The sequence below is a fragment of the Neodiprion fabricii genome, chromosome 6 (assembly GCF_021155785.1).
Source record: "Neodiprion fabricii isolate iyNeoFabr1 chromosome 6, iyNeoFabr1.1, whole genome shotgun sequence".
Taxonomy (NCBI): domain Eukaryota; kingdom Metazoa; phylum Arthropoda; class Insecta; order Hymenoptera; family Diprionidae; genus Neodiprion; species Neodiprion fabricii.
This window is the reverse complement of record NC_060244.1, coordinates 17,648,152-17,666,047: the sequence shown is the minus strand read 5'-3', so window position 1 is coordinate 17,666,047 and position 17,896 is coordinate 17,648,152. Positions and strand designations below refer to the sequence as shown.

At 32.8% G+C, this 17,896-nt stretch overlaps 3 protein-coding genes across 4 annotated transcripts in view; 1 reads left to right on the top strand and 2 right to left on the bottom strand.

The window, feature by feature from the left end:
• LOC124184988 (fasciculation and elongation protein zeta-2-like) overlaps positions 1 to 17,896 on the bottom strand; it is a 296,636-nt gene that overhangs the window by 166,649 nt on the left and 112,091 nt on the right. The gene's annotated exons all lie outside the window — the stretch shown is intronic.
• LOC124184916 (ESF1 homolog) lies at positions 530 to 5,566 on the top strand. Its single transcript, XM_046575130.1, has 7 exons — positions 530 to 1,244; positions 1,349 to 1,527; positions 1,692 to 1,802; positions 1,925 to 2,125; positions 2,275 to 2,494; positions 2,618 to 3,408; positions 4,313 to 5,566. The coding sequence occupies exons 1-7, from the start codon at positions 545 to 547 to the stop codon at positions 4,421 to 4,423; spliced, it is 2,313 nt and encodes a 770-aa protein (XP_046431086.1). The 5' UTR covers positions 530 to 544; the 3' UTR covers positions 4,424 to 5,566.
• LOC124184919 (diphthine--ammonia ligase) lies at positions 5,312 to 17,348 on the bottom strand. 2 transcript variants are annotated; one of them, XM_046575134.1, is made up of 16 exons: positions 17,283 to 17,324; positions 17,123 to 17,201; positions 16,585 to 16,821; positions 14,855 to 15,039; positions 14,706 to 14,779; positions 14,028 to 14,208; positions 13,004 to 13,095; positions 12,847 to 12,937; positions 11,988 to 12,162; positions 11,496 to 11,663; positions 10,927 to 11,228; positions 10,676 to 10,837; positions 10,311 to 10,476; positions 10,019 to 10,120; positions 9,703 to 9,801; positions 5,312 to 6,249 (listed from the first exon to the last, which is right to left on the bottom strand). In XM_046575134.1, the coding sequence occupies exons 3-16, from the start codon at positions 16,697 to 16,699 to the stop codon at positions 6,242 to 6,244; spliced, it is 1,920 nt and encodes a 639-aa protein (XP_046431090.1). In that variant the 5' UTR covers positions 16,700 to 16,821; positions 17,123 to 17,201; positions 17,283 to 17,324; the 3' UTR covers positions 5,312 to 6,241. The 2 variants fall into 2 exon arrangements, with proteins under 2 accessions (XP_046431090.1, XP_046431089.1); XM_046575133.1 differs by lacking the exons at positions 5,312 to 6,249; positions 17,123 to 17,201 and having other exon boundaries at positions 8,585 to 9,801; positions 17,283 to 17,348.

The following is a 17,896-nucleotide window of genomic DNA, read 5'->3' as shown; positions in this document are numbered from 1 at the left end:
CAGGGAGGGGAGCACGGTCTACGCCCGAACCAGGGACGAAGAGATACAAAGAATATGAGCGACATTTTACCTAAGCAGAATTTTAATCATCCAACCGGGTTTTCAGCAGTTGGTCTCAGAGCGAATAGAAATCCGTCTACTACAGAAGGTGACGAATCACATACACCTGGTAGTAGTGATTGGCTGCAACCACTCGTGTGTACACGCGACCGGCCCGCTGTGACGTCAACGGCACTCCCAACTATTTCCAGATGCTAGACACTAGATTCGATCGCGCAGATACAGCTAGATGCACAGTCGGTAGCACACCGCTTAAAATTAGCAGAGTTTCAGGCCTGTGTGTAAGACCGCGCGTGAGGCACATGAGGTCTTAAGATAGGTTATGTCAAGGCGCTGTGTTGCACACAGTTGTTTAATTTTTTGCTCAAGAAATAAGGAATTTATCCTTATAAACGAATCCGACAGTAGTCAGTTGTTAAAACTTTACATGCCAGATTAGTGAATTAATTAGTTCTGTTCTTAGGTACTCTGCGTATCAATAATTATGGATAACGTACTGGATGATGCGCGATTTGCACATGTTGCAAAAGATCCGAGATTCAGACGCATTCCTAAAACTGAGCGAAAAGTAAAAATTGACAAGAGATTTCGGCCTATGTTTAATGACAAAAAGTTTCTTCTGAAGTATACTATTGATAAAAGAGGAAGACCGAGTAATCAGTCGTCGAATGAAAATTTAAAAAAGTATTACCATTTGTCAAGCAATGAGGACGAAGAGTCAGGTAGTGATGAGAATGTCAAATCAACTAATATTGAAAACAACGTACGAAAAGATGTAAAGGCTAAAAGTGTTACCGGCATGAACGGAGATAGATTGGATCATTTACAAAATCTGTCTGACCGAAAATCAAAAAGCAAGATAAAACGCACTACCAAAGTAGCCCATTTGTTGGGAAATGGAGAACTGCTGCGTACTAAAACCCAATCTGACAGTGACTTAGTATCAGAATCCGAAAATGATGAAAATGAATATTCTAAATCTGAGGATGAATTGGAATCAATTTCTAAAGTTACTATGGATTTTGAGAACGGCGCAGATCCATTGCAAATTAACAAGTCTGACACGGGAAGTATACCGACTATGATAAAAGAAAAATTAAGAGACTTAACAGTAGATTATGCTAGAGGAGAAGGCACTTTACTAACGGAAAGTTCATCCGAGGAAGAAAGCTCAGATGAAGACGGTGAGAAAATTTAGATTAGGAACTCTGAATACAGAGAAACAACAGTCCAAGATTCTAAATACAAATGATGAATTATGCGATATAATGATATTGAATATTTTCAGATCAAGAAAATGAAATAGATCATGATTGGGGTGAGCTAGATAGAGAAGCTGAAACAACAGATGAAATAACGAATAGATTGGCTGTTTGTAACATGGACTGGGACAGGATTCGTGCTGTTGATTTATTGGTTCTGTTTAACTCATTTTTGCCAAGCAATGGTCTTATTCATTCTGTTACGGTAATATAGAATCCTGAATACAATTATTATTTCCAAAAAAACTTTAGCCCCCACATGTACTTACTATTGGCATAACTACAGGTATAAGGATGAATATTTAGCATGTAGCCACGACATCACCTTTCTCAAATGTCTTAAATTTACTAAAAGGATTAATTGTACAGATTTACCCGTCAGAGTTTGGTTTACAACGGATGAAAGAGGAGGAAATAAGAGGCCCGATTGAACTGGTCGAATCAAAGAATAACACTCAGAATTTCAAGGAAGATGATGAGGTGATTTTGTCTGAATACATTTTTACTTTTGTTTTTATGACTGATGAAAAAGTGTTGTATTATGGTTAACAAATATATCTGCCCGGGCAAGTAAGATTTGAAAATAATCCTGCTTGTTTTAGAACGAGGAAGGGACAAAATACCACATGGAAAAATTAAGGCAGTATCAATTGAATCGATTAAAGTATTATTATGCAGTAATAGTTTGCGACTCACCCCAAACAGCCAATAAAATTTATACAGAATGCGACGGGATCGAATATGAATCTACAGCAACGAAATTGGATTTGAGGTTCATACCGGATGATACAACTTTTGATCAAGTACTAAACATTGCAGTCTTTTTTCAATCCAAATGTGACAATGCAATTTGTATAAGTAATTAGTTCAATTTGAGTTGTAACAGTGATTTGTTTATCTCAAGTTATCAAGTTTATCATTGAAAGTAATTCGAAATCAAATTTTTCCATAGGAGCCTAAAGAAGTCTGTGATAAAGTACCAGAATTGTCGAAGTATCAGCCAAGGCAGTTCGTTACTACTGCATTGCAACAAGTTAAAGTAGAATTGACTTGGGACGAGACAAATCCTCACAGACAAGAAATTGCAGAAAAACTTAACTGTGGAAAAGTTGACGACATTGATCCCAGTGATATCCGAGCATATTTAGGAAGTGGTTCTAGCAGTGAAGATGGTAAATTTTATGCTATGATCAAATTAATATGTTGACTCTGCTGTTTTCTATTGATCAAAACCAACTGCTCACTGTCAATGATTGAAAACAATAAATCGACTTTTCTTTTCTTTCTTATCATAGACTCCGATGAAAATGAATCGAAAAATAACTCTGATGAAAGAGACCTAGAATCTGACAATGATGCAGATCCAATAGCAAAGTACAAATCACTTTTACATGGGATCGAAGAGCAGCAAGAGAAAAATAAAAATAAAGGTATCGAAATGGAAATTACATGGGGATTAGGAAGCAAGGCCAAATCTGAAAAACTCGTTGCTGAAAAAATGAAGAAAAAGGAAGAATTAACGCCATTTGAACAATACCTTGAAAAACGTAAAGCAAAGAAAAAATCAAAAATGGCCGAAAGAAAAAAACTGAGAGAGAGCAATGAGAATGCATCGGATAGTGATAACAGTGAGGATAGTGTGCCTTCGGATATTGACATGGATGACCCATATTTTGCTGAAGAATTCAAAAATATGAAACCAAAATTGAAAAAATCTTCGAAAAATCAGATTGTCAATGATATAAATGATGTTGACAAAAAGCAACAGGAGGCTGAGCTAGAATTATTGCTGATGGATAAAACTGAGGATGCAGGACGAAAGCATTTTGATATGAAGAAAATTGAAGATAACGAATCTTTGTCAAAATCTAAAAGAAAGCGCCAGAAAAAGATGAATAAGTATTCAAATAAAGATGAAACAGTTGATGATTTTAAAGTCAATGTTTGTGATCAGCGATTTGAAGCTCTATACTCATCTCACCATTATAATATCGATCCTGCTGATCCACGGTACAGAAAAACCAAAGGAACAGAAGCCTTGATAGAAGAAAAATTGAAAAGGCGAACTGATGGCAAATTAGATCAGGTAAGGCTCACTCATATTTTTGGTACTGTATTCACGTATTTACCCATCCAAAAGTAGTCTGATCATATAGTTTCATTTTCGGTTTACATTAATGACCTATGCTCTGTGATTGATTACTCTCTTCTGTTACTATTCGCGGCTGATGCCGAGTTGTTGAAAGTAACAAAGTCTCTATATGATTGACATTGGTGATCTGTATGTTGAACAAGTAGCACAAGTCAAAGGTTTAGGTGTTAGTTTCATTGCAAACTTTCTTACAAAAAACACATCGACTATATGTATTCAGGTTTTACAGTGCTCAAACCAGGTAATTTTAGGCAAAGTAGGGAGGTATTTGGATCCCAATCCTTTTGAAGAGTCCTGACAAGTAGAGCAAAATTAAATATACACTATGGTGTCCGTTATTGGTCGTTTTGGAATTTTCCGATTGCACCCCAATGATATTTTCATATTACAGAGAAAAAAAAACCTGTAAATTACATTGAAGTATTCGATGTTTTTTCGAATGTATTTGTTTTTCACAAACTGAAATGAACTGAAAAAATCAATTTGATGCATGAGAACAATACAGGGTGTCCCTAAATTGCCTCCCATGGACTAGCCACCATGATACCTCGTTAAAATCCAACCGAGAATTTCTTTTCCGGAAGCGCGTCCGACGCATAGTTTTTGAATTATAAGCGATAGCGCTAGGCCAATCAGAGTGCACCATTTCATCTAGATTTGCCGCCACGGAAATTGCTGTTTTGTTCGTCTGTGTGAATTATTATTATTCGTTTACGAATTAAATATCGGCACCTCCCCTCTCTAACCCCCCCTCTCTATCCCTAAAACATTTTCTTCCCATTGATCCATAGTAAATTAATGAATAAAGTACAGCATGATTATTTTCAAAATTTTTCAGGATCCCGAAAAGAAGATTAAAACCGACAAGAAGTTGAATGCAGAGTTGAATGCGTTAGTAAAATCAGTAAAAAGAAAATCTCAAAATATTTCACAAAGAATAAAATATTAACGTGTCTACATTTCTAATTAGGATATATCTGCAACTTGTACATACATACATACATACGGTATTTATAATGGCATGGAAGATCGAGTGTGCATGCGTTGACACATGTACAGATTTTCCATTAGTAAACGGAGCCCAGTGCGCACTACGAAACGTTGCCAACCTATTTGACGATTGGTTTCCAACCTTTTTGTGACGCCCGTCATGCTGTTGACGAGCTATGGACATCCATCCTTGGGAACTTTGGGTTGGCAGCAGTTCGTGGCGCACTCTATCTATCCTATTCACCATAAATTCATCGTATAACAGTATAAAATATTAAAAACTTCTTGACTCTTAATTTGTTCAAAATATTAATTTTTTTTCTTGCAATAAACAAAGAATACAACTGACATACTTAGCGAAAAATAAATTTGCTGGAGCATTGCACCCCTTCCAAAAATACCAGGAACTCGTAGATAGTTCGTGTGCATCAAACGCATGCTGGTTAATGAGCAGTTATAATTTTTGTTGTAATTGCATTATTCTGTTATATTGAGGTGCAAATTGTATACAAGTATAGATGATGAATAATCATGAATGATAAATCTAATATTTGAAAAAGTGTATACAGTTTTTGGAAAATTCATAACTATACAATTTATTAAAATTATTTCTCACATTTAAGTTTCTAATAAGCGATAAGTTTCAGCGTAAAAGTTGTGTTATAACCATTGTATCAATATCTCTTATTGAAATTGAAGATATCTGTTCAAATTCATAGCCAATCTTACATATATATATCTATGATTCCCTGAATATAAAAAGTACGATTTACACACAATAAAATAAGAGTATGAATAGAATAATTTCTTGAAAATATATACCACTATCCTTACTTTTCGTCCGGGATACACCTCAGTTTCGGTTTTTTACATATTTATAATAAGGCAGCAGCCCTTTATTCCACACTTGGAATTGCGGTTAAAATGAATTTTCTACATGCCTCCTTCATTTGGATTTATGGGGGAATATTTACACTGGACCTGAAGCATCGATAGGTTGGATGAAAATGTAGACAGAAACCGAAAACTTCATTGTATTTGTGGGTGATTATAGATGAAAAATTCGTTTAAATTAAAACCCTAGCTGACCCTGTTTTGAAAATACCGATATTTTCCATTTTTTACCTATATAATCTGGTTTTTAGTAAATAAGCAAGACAAGAAATATTGGTTACTCGCGATCATTAATCCGTTTTCATGTGTAAAATTTTTAATGACATTATAAACGATGCATGGATACATATTAATATAAATAAATAAATAAATAGATATATCGTTTATAAGACGTGGTTCGCACGGATCCGGTACGCGATTCCAAGGGTTTAGAGTATTCGGTTCATTTGAACCATAAATTACAAAGGGTTTCTTAAAATATAACAAAGCAGTTCGTATTGGAGAATTTTATTCCGCAATCTTTTTTTTTTTTTTTTCTTGCAGAAATGATCACTTTAGAAACTTGAATTTCGTGTTTTGTCCCAAATTTTTCAGAACAAAAAGAGTAAATGTCCGAACCATTGTGAAGTAATTTCAAGCAAATTGGTTAACCGTTTTTGAGATATTCTGTGAAGCGACTTCAAATATGATGTTTTGAAATAATCGAGCTTAAAGTTTGCAAAAAAATATGTGGAATGTATATTTTTTTTAATTTACCATTAATCTGCAATTGCAGGGCGACAAAATACTTCCTCTACAGCTGCCGCAGCATCTTCAGTGGCCATTCTTGCGTCAATTCCTCATTTGCCTGATTTGGTGCTCTTGCCATAATTTCTCTTTCTTCCTAAATAACTGACCAACAAATTATTTTCGGTACTGATTCTCAAACGGTTAGAATATTTTTTACGATCGTAGTGTACGATCACGTACACTGTGCAGCTAATACTGCTAGATGCATTATTCCTCAAGATATTAGGATGCCTTTCATTCCAATCCCTATCACTGGCATAGTAAAACAGATTCTTGTATTTATTTCGTATGCGTTAGATATAGGTACATAAGTATACGAGCAAGTGGGTACGCTTTCGGGCTCGCAAGAACACTGTATTTCCACGTTGAATCCGACACCACGAGCACAGGTTTTTGTTATTGTATAAATTTCTGCTCCGTATTCTGTGCATCTCACATTTTCACAGATGAATGAAAAACCGACGATAAAATTTAGAATAATATAATCAATATTATGGTTTATGCTTGGTTCTGAATGAATTGATTATCGTACTTTTTTCGCTGAAACACATAACTGCCACCTTTCCGGCTACGTTGCTACGTACAGGCAGCTTTTTTTTGAGTTGACCTTTGCAAATTCCTCTCGCCTTATCTGCCTTTGTCATTTTATTGCCACTACTTTTCTTGGAGTCCAGTTGACTGTTAATTTTGATAAAACTGCGATGTACAACAAAATACTATTCACTGCTTAAAGTTAACAGTAGACTAACACTTTAGAAAAATCCGGTCGGGACACTCGACCACCTTTCGGTGTATCGCCCATACCTTTAACAGTTTTTGGAATTTCGTCATGAAATTTACGCACAATATTCTTCATACTTCAAACTTCCAGAAAGATGAAACAAAAAACGTTTTTTTGACAATTTTACTCACATGATCCCCCTTAGAAATAAATTGACTTCAGCATAAATGAAAACTGGCAAACGAAAGTTGTAATTGTCAACAAGAAATTTTCCAATCTTGTAAAACTGCATGAAAATTGATATTTTGAAATAGTGCATCTACATGCAACTGAAAATAATATGCAAAACCAATTTTTCTTTCATTTAGTGACCTTAGTTTCGTGGCCTTATAGGCCTTAGTTTAATATTCAGGCCTCTGTTGAATACTAAAATACGCAATTCATAATAATAATAATAATAATTATTCTTAGTTTTTGCGCACAAAGGTAATAAAACAATCTCATCATTCATGGTTTTGCGATCCATGTCTCTTCTTGTTGAATTTCCGTATAAATAATTTGGGTATCCCCGTTACAAGATGGAACAGACTTTATACATTAGTGGATTTCGATTTTTTACATCTAAGGATAAGTTTCAATTTCAAATCTGTTATAGTTACAATAATAATACATGGCTTTACTCTGTTATCACACATACACTATCCTTGGATAGTATTTTAATAACATTGCAATCAACGTTTCTAATATTATTTCTTCAGTAATGAGTTAATTAGTCGTAATAACATACAAAGCAAAATATATAATAGGCTCCCATGATTTAGAATAATAGATGTTCATTACTTCAACGTATCAACTGTCGGAGTAAATTGTCCCGTTCTCTGTATTAAATTTTACACACCTTACTTTCTTTCATTTGAAACAATAAGTAAACAGTGACACGTAATTAAAAAATGTGGTAAAAAACACGCGTGTAATAATCCGCACAGATGATGTGTTTTGAAAAAATAATAAGATTTTGACCAAACTTACGGCGAGTTTTAGATAATTTAAAAGTTTATAGATTGTGATCAGCAATCAGCAAACACCACACAGAGGGAAAAAAAACTTATTATTAAATTAAATTGAGATCAATTTCTTGCAAATATCGAAGTATATGACATCTTCAAAATACACCAAAAAACAATTGTCTGAAACCCTATAATAAATCCGCATTTTTTGTCGTAGGGCTTCTTGAAAAAATTAAAAATTCATGTGTTTAAAAAGTGACTCTGATGCGGCATACTCTTGAGCATCAGGAGCCCATCGTGAAATAATCAGTCTATCCATCGCTAATGTAATCTAGGATTGATCTTAATAAGAATAGTGTTATTTGTTGTATGGAAAACAGGTTAATTAATATTTATCAATATATATGATCAAATAAGCCTTATTTTCACTGTGTTTTGTCATTTCAGTTAATGACTATGAGGGGTTTTTGAATTCTTGAAATGAGAAAAACTGTATCCTGACATTATTTTTTTTGTAACCATACAGAAATATTGCATTTCTAAAGTATTTTGGAATAATGTGGAAACACATAACAGAGATCGCATTTTACTTAGAAGTAAGATGCATTTTTATTTTCATCCAATGTGACAGTTTAATTGTGACATTACTTTAAACGTATCTTATAATTGTAGTATGTATATCATATTAATGAAATTAAACACTATTCACTGAATATTAACGAATATATTATAGGGTAACAGCAATATCCAAACGCATTCTTTTTCTTTAATTCTAAATTTAAGTAAAATTCATGAGATTAGGTAGGGTATCATACAATAATTCATAATAACCAATAGTTTAGCTCCCTCTGCGTGGAAAGAGTTTTTACATCGCTAGGAATAATTTATTAGCAAACTATACTCATTACCAATTTACTGGCTAGTGAGTGAACTCAAAGTGTTTCAAGGTAATATCAATTATACAGTAAAAACGTTAAATTAAGTAGATAGCCAATACTCCTGACAATAATTGATTTATAAATTGTTTATTTCAAGTGTCTAGAGTTTGAGCAAAAATGCATTCATGAAAAATATAATCTAGAAAATGCTGCTGTTACGTATATGAATACCGCAATATTTTCAATATAAGTCAAGGACTTTAGGGCTCAATACAACTAAACAAGAACTGACATCCTACTTATATATGCCAAGTTGACTTTGAAAGAATATTCAGAAAATAATTCTTGAGATAAAATCTTTCAATCTGAAATTTGATTGAGTTCAGAAAAAAAAAATAAACTGTGAAAAAAAGTTTTGCACAAGGAAAATTGCTAATAGTTAGAGTAAATTCTATTTAATATTAGGTGAATTTTGATTTTCATTAGAGCTGGGATGAATCTACAGTAAAATATTATACAGTTACAAGTAACTAACTAATTTCAGAAAATTTGTACTCGAGCATTATAAAAAATGAAAAACTATATCTATTCAGAAGTTTCCACTTGTAAACCAAATAGAAAAAAAAAAGAAAAAAATGAAAAATACATCCGTTTGGGCATTGGCTCTCTGTAATAATCGGTAGATTATCAAGCGTTTCAAAATTTATATAAATAATTGACCAAGTTATTAAGCAACAAAACTATTATTCGTGCCTGATACCACAAATTGATAAAAAAGTGCTGTAATTATGAAGATGAGTCGTTGGGATTATGGTGGTAACTATATTTCGGTTTTCAAAATTTGATAGAACGCTTTGAATAAAATTTGGTCCTGGTGAGCTACCCACTTTATAAAAAATTCTTAAATTACAGGTAGGATTTATAGTTTGTGAACCTTTCGTCAACTTACATAGAAGATATTCGAAAGCTTCTGTAAGTTCGGCTGCGTTAAGTTCCGCAAAACTTAGATTTGTGTCTACCGCCAGGTTTCCCATTGAATTTGAAGATCCTGCAAGTTAGTAATCAAATACTGAACTATCAATTGTTGATGCGAATAATATCAATTAAGGCATCTTTTAACTAAAGAACATAATATCATCAACTAGTTGATTCACTCAACAAATTAGATTAAGGTTCCATCGTTTACCCAAAACTAGTACTTAACATATTTTGATTCCATGCAAATAAAGTCTTCAACATCTAATTAGGGAATATTATTTACTCACCAGTCGACAGGTAACATACAATAGCAGATACGTTATTCTCATAATTCCATCGTCGCCTTATGGCAACTTTAAAATCACCAACACATTTTCCAGTTTCTTCGTCTATAATGAAAGTGAAAACGCAAATGTCAGTAGTGTCTAATTCGGATAAAGTAGTTGGGAAACAAAAATATGTTGTAACACTTATATAAAGTAATGAGGGTGATTTACATGTATTGAAAGTAGAGGTCAGCTTTTATGAAAGTAGTAAATTAACATTGTTCTCTCAAGTTTCATCTATAATTTTACTCACATTCGAATCGGTTATTGTCCCGATGTGCCCAAACACACCATTCGACTTTCGCACCTCGAGGCAAGTTTGGTACAACAACGTAATCTACAATTGCATTATTAGTTCGTTTTTCCCATTCTCTGCGTGCATCAGGAATATAACTAGGATGTGTTGAAAAACAAATACCCTGTAAGAGAAGATGAATTCAAGAGTTTAATATAATGGGCATATCACCAATGATAAATTATTGAATGAAAGTTACACGATTAACTAATTTAGATGGCTGCAGATTACAGTTAATTTGTAAAAAAAAAAATATAAAGTTTACAAATATGTATTGAGAGTTCTCTCTGTTTATGTCTGAGAAACCGTTCAATTCTACTTACCTGTACAATATCTCTGAGTTGTGTATTAGCATCCATTGCTTTAACAATTCGATTGATATGCCTCAATGTTAACCGACATTGTCTTTTGATATTTAAATCCAACATCGTCATGCTCCCAGGAACTAGTGGTATTTGTCCAGCAACAGAAATAATATCTCCAACCTAAAAATGTTTAATCATTCATAAGCGATCAGTTTATTTGCTATTCTACTACGTATGAGTTGAAAACATAAAAATAAATCATTACTTACACGAATAGCTTGGGAGTATGGTCCAATATTAGCAGGCGCCCAATTACTTATACTCTGTACATGCATCGTGTGCCTTTTGTGAACTTTGTTGTCTCCTATTTGTGGAATTTCTTTATATGCTAAAGCATCTAAGACGATAGGTACGTTTAACGGGCACTCAATGCACACACGTACCGGTGGATTAACATTACTCAACCTCGAGATGTAGACTTCGTTTATTAATAAATAGTTCGACATATCTTTTAAATACAATGTTACTGCAACAATATCTGAAATCTTAAGCTTTTCTGTTTCGACTAGATCTGAAAAAAGATTGATATCATGATTTTTAGATCATTCTCTCAGAACTGATTGAATCTTGCCAATTGATAAAGAAAATATCGGCCACAGCACAAGCTGAACTTTTACAAATATTTTAATTACACAACTAGATGTTCAACAATAGAAAAAAATTAAATCAGTATTCTACAAATTATATTATCTACTGATTAGATAATAGGATATTTTTCCCCATCACATATATGGCATTGACTTAAATTGAATAGTAAGAAGTATTAAATTTTACCTACTGCTTAATTTGTCCAAGGCTTCCTCTGTGGCAAGTTTTGGATCAGAATTTTTTCCAACAATTCCTCCAAACCAGAACCAGCCAGTTTGATTTCTATTTGAAACAGGTACATCTGGATAATCTTCATCATCATACATAATTTCCATCGGACTTGGTGGGTTGAATTGACCTAAGAAACAGCAATTTCAATTTTCAATATTAGAATACATGATGTATTGAATGACAATAGACTTTGTTTCTATTACTTTCGGGGGTAATTTCATAAACAAATTTGATACGCAATAAAGCATTACAAGAGAAAAAAGCAATTAGAAAAAACTTGACGCCAAATTTATTTCATGGATGATTAAATTGTTCAAAATTTCGTATAAAGTACACAGTAAAGACAGTAATTTTTCATTTAGATACTGATGTGTGTTTCGAAATTTTTGTAGTTGTATTCTGTGGTAAACTTCAAATATCGTTTACGATATGTATTATAAAACCAATATACCAGAGTTTGATGTCTTTAAGGATTTGTTATCACTTTCAGATTCTTCGTTTTCGTCATCCGATAAATTACAGCCATCTTGTAACTCTGGTCTGACTATTTCATCAATATAGTCAGATGGGCCCTTTACGGATACCAACTGTAACCTTTCTTGCAATGATAATGCCTCTATACCATTCTGTAATATTATCATTACGTTAATTAATTGTTATGATAATATGCGAATTCTGATGCTATGACAGGTTTAATTGTTATTTACATGCATAGCAAATACAGTGCATAACTTTTTCTTAGTGACAATATTAAATATCATCATTGATCCAGTTATTCATTCATTCATTAATACGTGAAGAAACATGGAATGTGATTTTTCAATTTCTGTTTATAAAAAATTGTTCAAGTTAAATATCTTCAAATTCACTGATAATAACGTATGTAATTACGATTAAAAGGGTTGGGATAGTTTTCTCAATAAAACCTCCTAATGATAGACTAATATACCCTTCCAGCAAACATTGTTTAATATCAATTGAGAAAAAAAAAGCTAAATGAAATGAGCCTTAATCTACCCTGGTGTACAATCTCTTGAGAGCCACTTCGAATCAGATTAAGAATACTCAATATGTAATAATATTTAGCATGAACAGTGCAGTATTCCTAAGTCAGATGGTCTATGATTAATTACTGGTAGTTAAAATTCCAGTATCAACATTAGAAATACTGTAAGATTCTGAATGTACAGTACAAGACTATTCCCATCCTTTCCAAAATACAGACACAATAAATAAAGCACAGCAATGGCTGTACTATAAATCATGTTTTAGAATAATTCTGGACGGAAAAATTGCTTATTTCCACTTACATTCTTATTTTGTAAATGGATCTTTTTAAAATTCAGGTATCCGACAGGGGCTATGTCATCGTTAGAGTGAACAATGCTTTCATACTCGTCTCTGAAAATATATAAATATGTTTTGCTACTGATTACTCTCTGTAATACAAGTTTAACTTTAACTTACATTATAATGCTTTTGATAAACAATGGACAGTCTAGGGTAAAAGTCTCGTACTCTCCACCCTCTCCACATATGTTGACCCCATATTTTTCTTTCTGCAAATAAAAAGAACGTTTGTGATATTTTTACAACAATATATGTTTACTTCAAGCCGTACACTTACAGGGTATCAGATATCAGAGTGAAAGGTTAAATGACTGCATTTCAGCCACAGATGAGTTTTGATAAATTGGTAGACAACTAGTGTATTATTACAAACATAAATATTGTTATTTAGGAGTATAATAAAATGTATAAAGTTTCGTAAATTAAATGTTCAAATAAATATATGATATTGGCCTTGACAGGGTTACATAAGAAGAAATTACACAACCCAACTATGCATGTCCATTCTCATCTCTCATTCCAAAAATACATACAAGTGTGTGTTGTCAAACTATATGCCTAATGATAACTTTTGTTTCCTAGGCAAAGCTGAAGGTACTGCTTTCAAAATAGCTCACACGAATTTCACAATTAGTTACAGTCTGTTTGGTTGTGCGATTATGAAAAAAAGAATTCGAATGTAATTGATGGAAATGAATAAATAACCACAACTGTTTGTGCAGTATAGATAATCTTTGATTTTCCACGATAGATTTCATTTTCACATTTTCATGTGAGCATTATTTCAAAGATGCCAATTTCATTCAATTGTTATAATAAATGGATATCATATTATTATGTTCTGATTTCAATTAAACGCATATTCTTAAAACATGGTATTCTGAACGTTATTCTTTTTTAACATAAGATTAGTTTTCTCGTTATTTATTCTACTTATTATTCTTTGTGTTTATTGGATATTTTATATTTTTACACAAATGACTCATTTTTATTCAAAAAAAGAAGAGTTTAGTAAAGGCAATTTGATTTCTGTTGAAGCTTAGGCGTTATTAAGTGAGTCAAAGATGTACGTGTAGGTTAGTCGCCGATTAGAATTTTTGCAAATGAAAGAGATTAAATATGGATTATGTTAATTACGTACTATTTTTGCAAGATGCGATTCCATTTCTGCAATAGACTTTCCCAAATGCCGGGGTTCAAGGCCTAACGCAGCCACTTTTATGAAAACTGCATTCACGGAGCACTCGATCATCTCCTTCAGTAAATCTTCCTGACCTCTTCGCCACAAATAGCATAACGAAACAAGGCCTAAACGGCTGCACCTACAACAAGGTATACATTTTTGTTTTCCATTAACACCCTGATACCTTTCGCTCCTATCTCTTTTGCAGGAATATAGTCAGTAGACATTGAGGAATGGACATAACTTGTTACTAGACAGAATCTCGGCTGCTTGTAACAATTTCTGTCTCATGTACAAGATTTTATTATTCTTTACTTGGCCTTTAAAAGTGATTGAGTGTTTCTTCAAATGTATTGCTAGCGTCGATCAGAACAAAATAACATCTTGATAATGAATAGTGGTGAATTGATTATTTTAAGCCGACTTGTACCACTAGCTTGGGTGAACAAATAGGCTATGAATATTAGCATTTCATGTCCGAATCAATGACAGGCCTTTTTTTCTAGAGTCTTGTTTACTTGCTAAGTATTTACAGAGTGATCGACAGAAATTCTTTATCATATCATACATTTTCAGATTACTGCGGTTAGTTAAGATTTTTTCCTACACTATTAAAAGTATCCATTAGATAGTTACACATTTTCGACGCGAATGCGTTGATAGTCACTCAGAATTGCACCAGAGGCAACTGCTTCTATATTTTCCCGCTCCTAAAAACATTTGTTTCATTTGAAACCTCTTATACACTCTCATATTAGCTATATTTGGCAAAAACGTTTAAATACCTTCACTTTGACCAGCAATCTGTACAGGTCTTCAACCTCATCGTCATCCGTAGGTGAATAATTCTTTTCCAACATTTTGGACTTTCCAAATGTTGGTTCACGGTATAGCGGTAAGCCGATAGCTTCACCTAAGTACTCTACTCCTTGGTGTCCAACGGTTTGGAACATGAAAGAATCTAATTCATCTATTGAGGTTAAGAAAAGAAGAAGTTAGTTCAGTGTTTGAAAAAATGTTTCTCGAAAAATTATTCAAGGCTTTAGTTTAACGAAGAGCATATGGAAACTCAGTGCATTGGATATTGTGTATAAATACATCAAATAAAAGATGAAAAGAGGATACTGCAGATGTGATTATTAATGTTGAACATTATTATACATAAAGTTAATTGCTGATATTGTCGTAGAGCATAGACTAGGAATAGACTAAACCGAAACGAAAAAGTGTACTTCGAGAGTTAAAATCTTATTTCAAAACATCTTGAAACTGCTTGTGACTAGTGATATATAATATTTGAAATTCATATGGATTATTGCTTGTATATCCTATTATTTTATTACACATGAACTTTATTTTATGATATAAGTACAATTGATATTTCATTGCTACGTTTCCCTGTAACAAATCACTAGCAATATATTGACACTTTGTCGAATAATAATAAAAAAAAAAAGAGAACAAGTATGAAAGTGAGAAATTATTAAAACTTAAATACAAAATTTCAATGTCTCACAGTACTTTGAATTATCAAGGTCCATTTGCAGAAGCTGATGTTATACCAACAACTATTTTTAGTCGATTAGTCGTGATAATAATTGATCAAAATATCGGACAATTGACATTTAATAATTTTGAGTAACAGTTTTTTATTACAATATGTCAATTGTTGTACTGAATTATATATAACAATCAATTTCAAACCACTGATAACCAATAGTACGTAATTATAAATACAGAAAGTAACAAATGTATGGAACATTATGTAAAAGAGAACACATCTTGAAAAAGTAATGCTATTTATAACAAATTTTGTAAACTTTGTAATATCTGAGTTTACGAATTGAAATCAACAATCTGACGTCACACAAATGGCAAAGGAAAATGAGGTTGAAGTTTCTAACGTTAACGTAATTATGCATTTTGAGCGAAAATCACATCTTCATTATCATTATTTGGCAACTTTAGGATAGTTCAAAATGTAGTGTATGATAATGAAGAAATATTTTGCAAATCCTTCAATCATGTCAAAAAAAAGACTATTTTTTACAATTTTTTGTTACATTAATATTACTGATGTCAATCTCCATCAGTCCAAAAAACTTGAAAATACGCGAAAAAAAAAAATTCAGTGAAACAATATGTGTATAATTGATTAAATCGACGGATGAGGAACATGCGTTTTATCATCCTTGACTATGCAAAATAACTAGATATAATGATATAATTCAACACTCGTGTATTATTTTGAAGTACTAATGGCCCTTTATAACAAAGTTGGCTTGCAGGTACAATTGATCAATAGTATATAAATAACGTAACAAAATTGACATCACGTCTGAGATCAGGTCAGGCACTATTTATTTATCAGAAAGCATTACATGTTCGTAGATTGTTTGGATTTGAAAAAATTACCTCACCTTGCCTGAGAAGACTGTAAATCTCTATAAAAATTTTTATCCTCCCATCAGAAGGTTTCTATTTATGCCTGTAACTAGGTAAAACTAATACCTACCTTTTTCGATTGGATATAAGTTAGCCAAAGCAACAATGTCGTGGCCAGCAGCTATGCACTGCATCATATTGAAGCAGGAGTCTTTTCCACCGCTGATCAAAGCTACGACCCTCATTTTCAACTTTTTTTGCTGATGTTATCAGTTCTTTTTTGTCAAGAATTTTTTCCAAAGTTCCAAACTGAAATCTTCAAGTACCAGGGGTAATTGGTTGGCTGTGGATTATTTCAGGCAATCATCTGTTAAAAATTAGGAATATTTCGAGTATTATTGACAATGGGTTGAAAAATTACGGCAACGTATGTTATTGGAATTATTGTATGCGAACAAGTAGGTATCGTATATTGTTTATCGGTAGGAGCAGTGGCCTCTCAGTAATTAATAACAATTTTTGCAAACACACGAGATTGAATAAGTTACATTGATCAGCGGTATTATAATACAACAATAATTTTCTATCCTCATTTATGAATGCAGGCAAATATTTGAATCGTTTCAGAAATTATTATCAATAATCAAACATATTGCGAAAAAAGATACCTGAAACGATAGTACGTGTTTGTTGGTTATTGCCGACGATGAAAATACCCTGATCTATGTAATGTCGACTACTGTAAAACTATGGGAGACATGTTAAACCTAGTAATGATCGAGAATAAGCTGAATATAATGTCGAATTGTCAATAGATTCAGTATTTACATTAAAATTGGCTACGAAACCCACTGGGACGGTGAACTCCGTCAGCCATCAGCAGCCATCAGCAACTCACAGCAGCTGCAATAATGTCATCAGCGACATCTGTTGCGAATTTATTGAACCTACTAAAATAGGGTTAGTTTTAAATTATAATATTAATTTTACCAGAATATTGTCGATTCTGACTCTCAAACCATAAGAAATAATCGAACAAACCATTCCGATTAACTATGTATTGTATTTTAACGTTTTTCGTCAAATTTTGAGCAAAATCCTGTAAGGCGAGAGATTTACAGGTGAATACCGGTTGACCGTAGCGTGTGACGTCACCCAGGTATATTCGATGAACAAATCAGAGAATCTCACTATTAAAATATTTTCATTCATGCAACAGGTAGAACATTCAGGACATATATTTTCACTTGTCATAGAATAAAATTTATATAAATTACGGTTATGTATCAGTGATTTAAAAAAAAGCATGTGTCTCAAGTGTCTCCCGAATGGACCACGAGCTGATTGGTCGAAAGTATGTCATTGCCTAGAAGTTTTGAAATCAACACGCGTAGTATTTCAGCTATTACTGAATAAATATATCGATGAAACGAAGTTCGGTT